Source organism: Lactuca sativa, chromosome 4, assembly GCF_002870075.4.
Source record: "Lactuca sativa cultivar Salinas chromosome 4, Lsat_Salinas_v11, whole genome shotgun sequence".
NCBI lineage: Eukaryota > Viridiplantae > Streptophyta > Magnoliopsida > Asterales > Asteraceae > Lactuca > Lactuca sativa.
Window position 1 is genome coordinate 310,111,141 of NC_056626.2, and position 14,205 is coordinate 310,125,345.

Genomic DNA, 14,205 nt, shown 5'->3' on the forward strand with positions numbered 1-14,205 from the left:
ACACCTCTCACAACCCACTCTTATGGCATGAACTGAGTGGTCCATTTGTGTTAACCTCCGGTCCATATTATTTAGCATAGCCATCATGGCTGCTATTTCTTTAGTTTGGGCTCCTCCACCACCTTTGATTCCATCTTGCCTAGGGTTGTGGTATTCGCGAGAGTGCTTCGCGAATTCTTCAATCAGCTCCTTGACCTCCCTTGGATTTTTCTTTGTCAAAGGTCCTTGAGAGTTAAGGAGTTATCTCTTCATATTATTGACCCCATCATAGAAGATTGACATATCTTGTTGCACATTTAGATCATGCTGAGGGCAATTTTTGAGTAAGCCCTTGTACCTCTCCCGTGCTTCATATAATGACTCCCCCGGTTGTTGCTTAAAGTTGGCTATTACCTTCTTGAGTTTAGCTATCATGGATGGCAAGCAAAATTGGTCCAGGAATTGCTCACGCATTTGAGCGCAAGTGGTGATTGTACCCGGTGGAAGTGATTTTAACCACTCTTTAGCAGCTCCCTTGAAAGTAATGGGAAGCATCCTAAGCAAGACGGTGTTTCTGTTGACATTTGGGACATTGAAGTAATCCGCAATGTCATTGACTTCATCTAGATGCTTAAAAGCATCCTCATGATCTTTTCCAAAAAATGGGATATCCTTCAGTGCAGTCAAGATGTGCCCCTTCAGCTCGAATGTGGCAGTGGCAGGTATTGCGGGTTGGACTAAACCGGGACCCACATCTTCTCGGATCCGCTTCTTGTAAGCTCCCATGGACATCTCTTCAATTGCTGCCATCTCGTTCCTTGGCTCGTTCTCGGGTTCGCTCGTATGTTCTTCAAATTCAGGCTCGGTATCGTATTCGGATTCGGTTTGGACGGGTATTTGATCCAAGTGTTCAAAATTGCTCTTGTGCCTTGAGGATGAACTTGACTCTCCTGTCTTCTTTCCCGACTTTCTTGAAAATGCTTACTTATTTCTTGCAGTGGCGTCTTCTTATCAGTCTTCTTGTGAAGTGTAGTTTCGGGATCTTCAATTGGTGGCACCAAAGGTGTGGTAGATCCTCTGGTCATGAACTCTTGTAACTCGATAAAATAAAAACATGAAACTGAACTAAAATAAGAAAATACTTAAAAACTAAAAACTACTGCTCTCACCTCGTGAGTTTATACAGCTCACATCGTGAATTCTGTGAAAGAAACAAAAATAAAAAATTTTGCTAAAATAATATGCTACTAAGCTAATAAACAAAAATAAATAACTAATTAACTTTTTGCAGATTTTATCCCACAAAAAGGGTCGATTAATCTAATGCAACTAAATAAACTAATAAATGCGCCGCTCCACGGCAACGGCGCCAAAAACTTGATGTGCACGTAAGTACCCACTAATTTTAATATTTATAACCTAACAAACTTAAACTAATTATGCACTTATAGGCAGTGTACCTAGTCAGATTATAGTATAGCTTGGGTAAGTCGGGTGCCGATCACAGGGAACGGTGTTACTAATTAATCTACTTGCTATCAAATTAACCTAATTATTAACAAGTTTAGAAAGGGTTTTATCCGATTTTACATGATCAGACGAACTTAACTCTAATTCAATCAATAAGTAAAAACACTCTTGTCTAGTTCGAATCCACTTCGTCCTTATGGCTAGCTAATAATTATGGATTATCAAGTTGGTTTTAATTGTATTAGTAATTTAAGTCTAACTTTACCAATAATTAACTAATTCATGTCAAACTATGTATGGTCACACACAATTAAACACAGAACCAATTATGAATATGAATATGCTATGTAAGATTTATTATGTAAACGCAATTATAGTCACAATCCACGTTCTCTAGCACAGCTAAGTTTATTTACTCTAATTAGTAACTAGGATTAGTCAATCCTAGCTCTAACAATTTAATGTTCACTAAATCATTAGGTAAACAAGTACATGCAGTTAATGGTCACTAAGCTACACAGAACATGAAATTAAGAAACTAGATAAACAAACACAAGCATGCTAGGTAACTATAAATCAAACACAAGCAATTTACCAACTAAATAAATCCATAAAAATTAAGCTATTCATAAGTTGGAAGCTTCATCTAGCTAAACAAGAGTAGCTAGATTCAGCTGCTCATAATAGCAACTAACACACTAACACAAATCAAAGTATAATGAAACCTGTTCCTAAGTAACAAATAAGTAAACTAAATTATGGACCTTCACTCTTTTGGTGTTGAAACCTTTTTCCAGAACCTTTCTTCTGCTAAAAATCGTCTTCTGGAATTCCTTTCTCTAGCCAAAAGTCCCTCTAATTCGTAATGGTTAAGGATATATATAGTTGCTGATTTGAATAATTCACGTCGTGAATAATAAGATATTCACATCGTGAATTCAAGATAACCGTGCCCGGCAAGGATTCCTTCACCCGCGTACATATCTTCTAGAACTTATTCTCACGTCATGAATCTTCCAATTCTCACGACGTGAAGACGCTTTTTCCTGATTTTATTGTCCTTTAATCTTTTAACTCCCAAAGTTTTTTCCTTTAACGTTTTTAGTCCATTTTCTTCAAAATGTCATCTTTTTTGGCTGCAAATAACATTTAAGCCCATAAGTACCATTATTCTAAACAAATTACCAACTTATTAATAAAAATGTACTTAAATATTGCCTAAAATATGTATAAATATGGCAATATCAGAACTCACTAAGCTTTTGGGCTTACAGTTTCAGTTTATTGGGGATCGTAGCACGGCAAAGGCGTGATCGTACTGCTCCTCGTTTTGATGATTTTGTTTTTGGGATACTCTGATATAAATATTTTGGAAACATGTTTTGTAATAACTATTGAATTTGGAAAGCATTTTAAAAGTTTAAAATTTGCTTGATTTTTATGGATGTTACAATTACATACACCACAATGTACAATTCTTTGTCAAGCCTTTTTTTTCTTTCACTACTAATAGAGAAATATACTTGTGAGTTGTCTTCTCATACAAATAGGATTCATATATATCAAATGAATCAAGCTCATTTTCCTTAAAAAAATCAATTTTTTTGAAGTTGGTATATGTGTTTCATATTTATATAGTCATGATGATAATGACATATATATGTTTGAAACAAATATCATTTGATTATACATGTGTTATGTTTAGAACTATTAATTTAATGAAAAACATATAAATTTATTTCATAAATAATATTATGAGAAAATATTCTTGACATAGAATATATCAATTCTGAACATGAATGTAAACATTCATTATGCAATAAATAAATCTGGATTTATTCAAAAAAAATTCGATTGTTACATGTTCCTATAAGAATAGGTACAAAACATCTATTGTTTAAATACAAACTATATGGTCATCAAAAGCTCCAATAGTATCAATAACATCACTTGTTATATCTTAGCACATAATATCATTTGTCTATAATCAGTTGTTAATTTCTTCCAAACATCAGCACATAATATCATTTATTAGTGTCACATACGGTATAAGAATACTCAAGTGAATGATGGAAAAATAAATAGCTTTATCATATAGATTCTTGAAGTCTTGGCCATGTCAGACTTCCTCAGCTCAATGAGATAAGAGGGGCAATTCCCCTTTCAATGTCCAGTTTCCCCATAATAGAAACACCACTAATCATTTGAGTCATTTCTTGATTTCTTGGGTGTATGTTCTATTTCCCTTAACTGAACTATACGTCTATTAGAGTACATAATCTCTTAGACCTACTTTTTATTCAATGTTTGAACAGGTTTGAAGCACGTTCTACTATTCTGATTAAATATTTGATTTACTTGATGAGACATCTAATATGTTTCATAATTATCCAAAAACTTCTGCAGGCCAAGGGAAATTATTCTAGTATGATATGAGACACATCAACATCATCACAATAATGCTTCCATCAATGTATCATGCCCATACTTACTATTTTGCAGAGGTTGTTCAAGAATGGGATCTTTTAGTATTAATTTTTTGTTTATCCTTGAGGAAGAACCTGAAGGTATTATACCAGTTATAAAAAATATAATCATCAAAGGTTACTATCTCTTGAAACTCAACAAGAGAGAGATTTTACAGGGGCGTAAAATATTAAAAGTTATGTGCAGAATTTAACAAAATTCCATTTATTATTTTCAATATTAAGTCTTTAAAAATTAATACATTTTATTGTTTCTAAAGTATTAATTAATTAAAGTCTAAGATTCAAGTTACAAAACAAGTAAATGGTTAGTTGACCTTTATCTAATCAAAATAATCCAAATCAGTAGGTAGCAATTACCAATTGCATAAAATATGTAATTCCTAGATAATGAGATCATAAACAAACTTTGTTTAACTTGACACGTTTGATCTCATCTATGCCTCATGTTTCTTATGCTTAGGTGACATTTATCATATAAGATTCTTGATCAAGTCATTATTCTTTGAAACAACTTGTGGTATAGTCATTTTATTAGTGGTTAGGTGACCCATCGCCTACTAGAAAATCTGAAACCACCTCACTATCATAAGTCAAATCCAAGTGGTTAGGTGACCCATCGCCTACAAAGACCGTACAAGCGGCGAGTGAGTGTTCTTTAAAAAGGGACGATAATGACTTGCATTTTAAAAAAAAAAATTATATATGATTTACAAATATATTTATAAAAACATGGTCTTATGAATATCGAATACATCCAACAATTCGTGTACCTTTTTGTAAAAATCATATCACTTATTATAAGGTTCTTTAGGTTCCAAATAAAACTTCAATTTATTTACCATTAGTCGCGATCAGTTATAAACTAAAATCCGATATTTAAAGTTTAGTCATAGAACGCTTTAAGAGTCGCTTATAGTCTTTCAATAAAATTTCATGTTATTCTTAAAACTTAGAGTTTTGGATGAGTTTTAAAATTAAAATTTTAAATATCTTTTTAATAACCAAAATCTTCATCCTCTCTTATTTCTTTCTTTTGAAGAACTTGTATAGAAGTTGGTGTTTGATAAGCACTTCTCCTTAAGACTAAATTGGAATTAGTTCTTAAAGGCTTAAGAAGCACTTAATACAAAAGAAGACTAACATATTTGTTGGCTAACACTAGCTTGGTGGATACATATAGATGAGCTCGATTTTGGGTCACTCTTGATTGATTTAATCTGCAAAATGATCGTTGGTGGGTATTAAATAGTTTTGTGTTTGATCAAGTTTTAAAGCTTCTATTATGGTTTTTAGTGTTTTCTAAAACCGATTTTTGATTAAAATCCAACATAATATTATCAAGAATTTTTTGTTTCAAATGATCTAACATGCGAATGCTAGCATAACCTATGTTTAATTAATGTATACTATTAAACGTTCGTATAAAACCTAAAAAAGTTCTTGATAAAATTTATTATTAAAAGTTTCTTATCAAAATATTTAAATTCACACAAGTATGTACACATGAATTATCTTTTGTTTTTTAACTATAAAATTGAATGTGTGTAAAAATAAGTATTTTTACGCTTAGTGAAGTTATTTAATTTATGGAATATAATAAATTAGTTGTGAGACCCATGTATTATATGAATTAATTTAAAAAAACTAAATATAAATGTCAAAATATTTGAGAAATTTAAATTTATAAGAAAACAAGAAAAATGATAAATTATTATAATGAAAATATTTTTTTTCTTTTAAATTCAAACAAATAATTTAAATAAATAAATGAAACTAATGAGCTTTAATTTTGGAAATTTTGAAATTAAAATATAAGTTCATTAATAAAATTAATATCCATTTATTACTATATTAATTACAATTATTACATAAAAATATTATGTGGAATTTAATAAAAAATAGAAACTCATAAAATGACATGTCGAAAAAATTAATTTAAAATAACCACAAAATAACATTTGACAAATTGAATAAGAATATGACAAGTGACAAAAAAAATATTCATTTATTAGAAATGATAAAACGAACAAATTGATATTTATTATATATTATGGAAGATTAATTTATTTTTTGGAAACGGTATATGAAAGTGGAAGCCTACTCACAATATTTCAACCTCGATTCGAGCTTATTTACTAGGCAAATCATTTGCCTTTACAGGGCAAATCTAACATCCATATTGATTTTTCCAAAGAAAAATTTCCCACATGTGACACCATAAGAGGTATTTTAAGGTAATCCAAGTCCCAATCTCACGTTCCACATGCATATAAAACTCGGTGTATCAACCCAAATAGGCTTAACATCAATTGCCGATGGTTAATTTAATAAATGTCAATTTATATACTATTGCTAATAATGAAAAAAGATTAATTAAATTTTATTTATGCAAACTACGCTTCTGAAAAATTATATTTTTTTAACAAAAGTATAATACAGAAAAGATGGACGGGTATTAAGAAGGATACAACAAAAATGATAAAGATTAGTTTTATTCTTTTGTTAAAGTGTATATTTGGATAAATTATATTTAAAAAAAAAAAAGCTCTCTCATTAAAACATTAGTCTTGTGAACTTCAAAAAAAACCTAATTAATTAATTATGTTGTAAACTATTTTTTTTTTTGATTGCTAAACATTACAAATTAAAAAATGTTGAAAAATAAGGTATAGCCTAAAAGTTGTTTTAATATTTAGACTAAACCGACATATGTTAAGTGATTGTGAAGTTTATATAAAGAACCTATGACACATCCTAATATCACAAAAAAGCAATGAAATTGGCATGTATATAAAGAGAAAAAGAGAATAGAATTTCCCAAATAGACTCAACAAATGGAAACAAGCAAATCTTTGTCACATCCTAATATAGTTGTGATTCAAGGTGTTGTGAAAGTAAGCATCTTTGTTGCCACCACATGACCACCCATCATAGGGCTTTGAGAGCACAAAACGCCAATTAACCATGACCATTCAAGAGTCTTAGGGTACTACTGCTCACTGCCACCACTTCCCCCTTTTAGTACAATGCTTGATAGACCTCTTATGTCCTATGACAAATGTCAAATTAGATTTAACTTTCTCTCTCTCTCTCTCTATCTATCTCTCTCTCTCACATTCAAAACACACTCAAGAAAAACACACACTACCCACAGATGTTATCTGATCATAGTGGTTGTGGTGGTGATGATGTCAACAATCTAAACACAAATCACCATAATCTTAATAGGGCTTCAAGAAGATCCACCACACTGTCATCATCTTCTTCCTCCACCACCTCTTCCAACCACTCACCGTTTTCGGCTCCTTTGTCTGTTAACCAGATCAGGAGTCCAAACGCCACCAGAACAATGGAGGAGGTTTGGAAAGATATCAACCTCTCCACCACCAACCACCCTGCCGACGGTAACAAAGGCTACCGTGGCTTCATCCTCCAAGACTTCCTGGCGAAACCCTTTTCCAATAATGACACACCCACGACTCTTTCTTCACCTGGCTACGGATCCCCGTCTCCGCCACCACCACCTCCGCCACCGGTGTCTCAACCCTCGATGCTGTTGAACCTGAACTCGGGTCCGGATCAGTTGAATTTTCTAGTGGACGGTCCGACCCGCACTGTTTGTCCTCTGGATGTCCCGTTTGACCATGTTATGGGATCGTCCAACTCGTCTTCAGGGTTGCTGGGGCAAAGCATTGGTGGGATGAGGATGTTGCCGGAGACCGACAGGATTGGTGGTGGCGAACGCCGGCACAAACGCATGATAAAGAACCGGGAGTCGGCCGCTCGTTCACGGGCCAGGAAGCAGGTTCGTCGGCTTTCTTTCTTCTCTAAAGTCAGCACGAGTTGACTCACTGGTTTGAATTAATATGTTTTAACATTCTATATGAAGATTTCCCTTGAGATAAAGTTAATAGTGTCGATAAATTTAACTCAGAAATTAATAAATGATCCTCTTTAATAAAATTAATATTATCGATTCAGTAAAAAGATAAATTTTGTAAATGTAACTTATTTTGTAACTCAAAAAGGATAAAAAGTTATTGCTCTCTTCATCTTCAATAGAAAAGCAATGAATTTTATTTTTAATGACCAAGTATTAAACAAATCAATCCTCGTAACTGGGCCCCTTGTCAAAACATGATTCTCTTGAAATTTTTTGTGGGGTAGACTTATTTTGTTGTATTTGTTTCGTCATTTATTATATAGTAATAATAATAATTACACTTTTGAAATACACTATTACGCGCATATGGCTCGTTCTTTCATGATTTAAAATACAGTTACATTTCGAAAAAAAAAAGAACAACAGAAAAAAAAATGTGACCACAGTGTTCATATGATATCATCATAATTTCTTAAAATTATGAAAACTGAAAGTTCCTTTGTTTGTTCTGTATTTTGGTGAAAAAATTACATAAATGACATTGTAACAAAGACAAGAGAGGATAGGTAGAACCCCACATACCAAGTTACCATGATAGCTACCTAAGGCCATTGAGTGTAATTTTGGCACTTTGTAAATCATAAAGAAATTGTTTCACAAAAATTGGCATAGCGCAATTATTAAATTCAAAATTATTTTATTTAAAGTTGATAATAATAATAATTGCTTAAGTTTTACTTAAATAATATTTATTATGTCATTAAACAACTTGAAGTGGTGTCAATCACATAAATCGTGTTTACGACGAAATTGTAAAATTTTGTTCAAAATGTTTTTCACATGATACAACTATATCATGTTTAATAATCATATTCATTGTCACTTTATGCTTTATATTTAATAACATGTTTTTATATTGTATATTCTAGTTTACTTTTGAACTTCTTTGGTTATGTAGATTGTTCACGTATGCGTGTGTTTTAACTTTTGGTTGATATTAATTGCTAAGGCTTACATGAATGAGTTGGAAAATGAAGTAGAGCGTTTGAAAGAAGAAAATGCCAAGCTGAAAAGACAACAACAACAGGTTGGGTTATCATATATAGATTGGTTTAAACTTTAAGTGCATGTTTTAATGCATGATTTGTAATTTATAGTTAACATTTGTTATTTAAATCGACAGTTACAAGTGGCGACAGCTGCTCAAATGACTAAAAAGGGGGGCCTCCAGAGAACATCAACTGCTCCATTTTAAGACAAGGAGGGGGGTATATTTTAGGAAAGAGTGAAAATAGGTAAGAATGAAATTTTGAGGGGTGTTTATGAAATTAGACATAAGAGGAAGGGGGTGGCAGGTAGAATGTTATGTTATGTCATTTTGGGTCAATTTTTCCAAGCATGCAAAAGCTTGTTGGTCGTCTTTTTTTTTTTGTTGTACTTTTGGCCCACTTGCTAAATTGGTAATTTAACAATCCTAGGCATCGAAAATGACATGGAATTTGGAATTGCCTTTTCTTTATGCTCCAAATCTAATGGCCCAACCAAACATTGTCCATATTTACCCTTTTTGTTTATTTTTTATTATTTTTCATTTACTTTGCCCATGCATATCATCTTTAAAATCATTAACATTATGTAACAACCACAAGATTAATTGTCTCTTCATTGTCTTTTAATTTTAAATTTATCTTCGACTATTTGATCAAAGTAATGTTATATCTATAAAGACTACAAACATTTTTTATATTAAGGTTATCATTATTGTTTTTTAGAAAGTAACTGATTCTATGTTTTAAAAATTAACATTTAATGTTTTTTGTAAGGTTATTTTTTTGCTGAGGTTGAATAAGATACACTTCTTTCCAATTATATATATTTGGCCAACGTTGAACTGCCATGATTTTTTATTGTAAAAAACTAATACATCATAATTTATGTTTTATCACAATACAATATGAAGGCAAACGAACAATAAATTGTACTGTTAAATTTTTTTGTATAATAAAACAAATTATTTTGAAGACTATATCCATAGATTTAAAAGACATAACATTATTATATATGACCTGTTGTATTTTATTAAGAAGCTCCACCACATTCGGTGTAAAGAAACCAAACGTATCAAACGCAATTGGTATGAATATGTGTTGATTTTTCATATATGATTTCTCATGTTTTGTGACTTTACATGTAACAACTTTTAAAACAGCATGTCCCACCTTGAAACCCCTAACCATGAAGTTAATGAGAGGGGATACACCTCTAAGATCCACAAGCGTGTTTCCCTCCAACCCAAACAAAAACCAAAACGCCAGCTAGTCTAAGGGTTGATGTTCCTCCTATCGGGTCAGTAAAGAAATTCACAAGTACCTCTTTCTTGGCGGAAACCCCGACAAACATAAATATGTCAAACAAAACACCCTAACCATATTGTGTCGGTATTTGAACCCCCAGAGTTATTTACAATAAACCGCATGCTCTCCAAAAGAGTCCAAACATGTCTTGCAGTACACTGGACATATCTCGTTAGCTGGAAATATTTCAATCATGAACTGATATTTAAGGATAATGTGATACTCCACATGAGATATATGTTGGTCAAGCCCATATATAGGGATAAATAGAAGTAAATTTTGATCATGTGGTGCTCGTAAATACTCAAAAACTGTTTTCTGCTGAACCATCATGTCGAAATGTACTTCATATTGAAACATCCCAAAAATCAAAATCAAAAATTTCATTTTTATTTATTTAAATAACCATATTTATCAAAATCACTTCATCCAAAAACATAAGTCATAGTATCAAATCAGAGTATCTCATCAAAATTCATATCAATAAATCATAGTGAAAAACATCTCAGGCTAAACAAATGGTGTGTGCACTGTAGTCATCTCGAGCTCTCCCATTTGCTACCGGAAGTACCTGAAACCAGAACTGAAAACTATAAGCACGAAGCTTAGTCAGTCTCTCCAAACTACCACAAACCACACACATAATCATGCTACTAAGAGATACGGGCCCCGCCCACACTCAGCTAATTAGGAGATACGGGCCCCGCCAACACTACGCTGACTATGAGATACGGGTCCGCCCACAGTCAACTAAATACAAGATACGGGCCCCGCCCACACTCGGCTAACTACGAGATACGAGCCCCGCCCACACTCGGCTAACTATGAGATACAGGCCCCGCCCACACTTAGCTACTAAACATACATACAAGTATCACACAGACAACAAGTATAGCCAAATCTATCAACCAGTCCTATATACATACTCAGATAATGATATGAGATACGGGCCCCGCCCACACTCATCTAGTGATGAGATACGAGCCTCACCCACAATATATGAGATACGGGCCCCGCCCACACTCAACTAATGATGAGATACGGGCCTCGCCCACACTCACATTCCTAACAATACATACAAGTATCACACAAACAACAAGTATAACAATCCAACAATATGACTGATATCTATACTCAGGTAATAATGAGATACGATCCCACCTACACTCCGTGTTCCTATCAAGAACATATAAACTACATAGGTCGGCATTGGTTCCTTCGACCCGTTCAAACTAGGAGGAAACTCACCTCGCACTGCCGAAGTCCCGCAGATAATTCTATGGTTGCTGGCTGAAAATCCACGAACTGTCAATCATCAAAACAAAACCCAATTAACCATTTGGGTTTCAATGCATCACCATAAATAAACACTTGGGGTAAAAGGACCATTTTACCCCTAACATAGCTTGGTCCAAGTCCAAGGCTCAACTCATACTCTGAAGGCCCAAAAGTCAATTAATCAACCAAGGCCCAACTATGGCCTATATTTCCAAATTGGGCCCAAACCCTTTTGATGTGCCTTACCCTAAAGCCCATCAAAATAATCTAGTCCATACACTTGTTCTTAGATGGCCCAACAAGAACCTAAACACCTAGGCCCAAAAGAAAGGCCCAACATGAAGCCCAATCATAGTTAGGGTTTCCACATAAAATGATGATTAGGGTTAAGTGTTCTTACTTAACCTATTAAGGACTCAACCCCATTAAGGACTTAATCCATTAAGTCCATCACTCAACTAGGACATTAATACAATGTAGTCGGACATGATTCAAAATTCTCAATCTAACAGTCCACCCGTGGGTCTCGACAAATGCCAAACTATCGTTTCCAAAATTAGGGTTTCCAATCCAATCACAAACCAACTAAGTCCAAGATTAAGCTATTGGGCCGATTAGGGTTTCACTATGTCGAGAACCACCCACTGCCACCTCGGGCGGTGGTGGTTGACGGTGGCTCACGGTGGCAGCCACCACCTCACGTTGGTTGTGGTTATGATATTAGACCCATAACAATATTACAAGCTTACCATCAATCTGCCCGACTACATACACAAGCCCATAACCACTGGAGATGGTGGCTAGTGGCGGTAGAACGATGGCAGCCACCACCTCACGGTGGTGGTGTGTTTTCCGGCCAAATATTTCGCAGACAACCCCAAAAATACCTTAAACAGCATATATATGTTGGATTAGTGTCTAAGTTCATAACTATTTTGGTATGTACTTGACCCGATGGTGCATGGTCCTTTTGGGTTGCCTTCACCAAAGCAACTTGATAGGATGAATTATGGAGAGAAAAGGATTAATTATGATTTATTAATATATTATGAGAATAATATATTAAAGGAGAAATCATATTGTTTAATTAATATTAGTCAATAATTAATTGATAATTAATTTTGTGGCTAAAAGAGATTAATTAAACTTAAGGGAATGGAACTGTAATTATAAGATAATTGCATTTGGGCTATGGATCACCTTGGAATAATAGGTTGGACGAATTGTATGGGGAAACCCATTAGAAATCGTCCAAGGGATATTCTAAAAGGGTCCATGGGCTGCTTAGGGCTTAAGCAGTCAAATTAGGGTTTCCTAGTTGAAAACCCTAATAGCCTACATGTATATATAGTACCCTTATGCCCCAAAAACATGAATAAGAGTTCCTCTAGGGTTTTTGGACGTTTTGGGCAGCCTCCTCTCTCCTTATTCTTCATCCTCTTGCTCTTGCTGTTTGTGATCCATTAGAGGAGTGACACTTGTGACTCTAAGCTTTCTAAAGCCATTACAAGGAGGATTTGAGATTGTTATTGCTACATAACAATCAAGGTAAGATCTAAACCTAATTCATAAGTTAATATGATTAATTGTATGCTAGATCTAGGGTTTAAAGTCTTGGATGAATTGCATGTATAATAGAGAAACCCAGATCCAAGCATTAGGGTTTGCATGAGCACATAGGATGTTCTTATGGATTATACCCATCAGTGGTATCATAGCCTTGATTGGTTTCTATTGTATTGATGCTTATTTGATCGAAATTATCTTTGAAAATCGAATTTTTTGGCTTCTGAGTGTTTAACTCACCGAGTCACTTGGTGAACTCGCCGAGTCAGCTGTACTCGACGAGTCCATGTCCAGACTCGACGAGTCAAAGGGTATGACAACTCGTTTTCGCGATTTTCTTCCTGTTCTGGCTTTGGATAATTACCATAAACGTGTTTTTGTAATAAAATTCGAATTTTACCAATATTTGGTGAATATCCTTACCAAAATAGAAGATAATTGTCAAAATTTAGATAACCATTTGTTTTATAAGATAAAGTTTGATTATTTGTAATTTAGATTTGAATTATCTTGCGAAAAAGTTTCAATTTTGCCCCTTTAGGTTTTATAGTTTAAATTTGAACTCAAAAGTTTTGGTTTTGAAATTTAAATAGTTGAAACCCTAATGTTTTGAAATATTTCAAAACTTGCCCTCAAGTTTTGGAATTTAAAAGTTGATTAAAAGTTTAATTTAGAAATGTTAAATTCTAAAACCCTAGTATTGTTTTGAAAAGTTCAAATCACACCCTTATGGTTTTATTAATTAATTAAAGTGTATAATTAAGAGAGATTTAATAAATCTATAAAGTTTTGGTTTACATTTAATTAAATTAAAAGTATAATTTATTAAATTAGAACACCTAGTATTCTAAAAGTGTAAAATACACCCTATACTATATATAACATTAAAAGTCTAGTATTGTATATATGTATGAGTAAACAGTCAGTCTTACCGTTAGTAGTCCTCATTTACGAAGCTGGTCTATAAGGGGTGTTTAAGGAAATTGCCTATAAAATGGAGATTGAATGGGTATCCACTCTTACCCACCGCACTCTTGACCAGTGGAGGGTCGTTAGCCGAACGGGTAGGATAGGACAAACCCCTTTCCATTAAAAGTATAATGAAGTACAAAAGTAACTAAATGCTTTTACAAAATTCCCAATCTTAGTTACTTTAGGCAAAAGTGAATTGATGCAATTCCATGAA

General features: G+C 33.5%; 1 protein-coding gene and 1 non-coding gene across 3 annotated transcripts; both read left to right on the forward strand.

Moving 5' to 3' along the window:
* Positions 1–298: 298 nt before the first annotated feature.
* Positions 299–405, forward strand: LOC128133982 (small nucleolar RNA R71). The gene has a single exon (XR_008232306.1). It is a non-coding gene; the product is annotated as a small nucleolar RNA R71 (small nucleolar RNA).
* Positions 406–6,765: 6,360 nt separating this feature from the next.
* Positions 6,766–9,378, forward strand: LOC111887615 (bZIP transcription factor 27). Of its 2 annotated transcripts, none has more exons than XM_023883781.3 (3): positions 6,766–7,743; positions 8,831–8,908; positions 9,005–9,378. In XM_023883781.3, the coding sequence occupies exons 1-3, from the start codon at positions 7,093–7,095 to the stop codon at positions 9,074–9,076; spliced, it is 801 nt and encodes a 266-aa protein (XP_023739549.1). In that variant the 5' UTR covers positions 6,766–7,092; the 3' UTR covers positions 9,077–9,378. The 2 variants fall into 2 exon arrangements, with proteins under 2 accessions (XP_023739549.1, XP_042757357.1); XM_042901423.2 differs by having other exon boundaries at positions 6,769–7,743; positions 8,831–8,901; positions 9,001–9,378.
* The last annotated feature ends 4,827 nt before the right edge of the window (positions 9,379–14,205 follow it).

Bases quoted from the DNA above. Each gene is read 5' to 3' on its own strand.
- LOC111887615 (XM_023883781.3), top strand. From the start codon at position 7,093: ATGTTATCTGATCATAGTGGTTGTGGTGGTGATGATGTCAACAATCTA. The intron at 7,744-8,830 runs GTTCGTCGGCTT...TTAATTGCTAAG, and splicing joins GTTCACGGGCCAGGAAGCAG to GCTTACATGAATGAGTTGGA. The intron at 8,909-9,004 runs GTTGGGTTATCA...TTAAATCGACAG, and splicing joins TGAAAAGACAACAACAACAG to TTACAAGTGGCGACAGCTGC.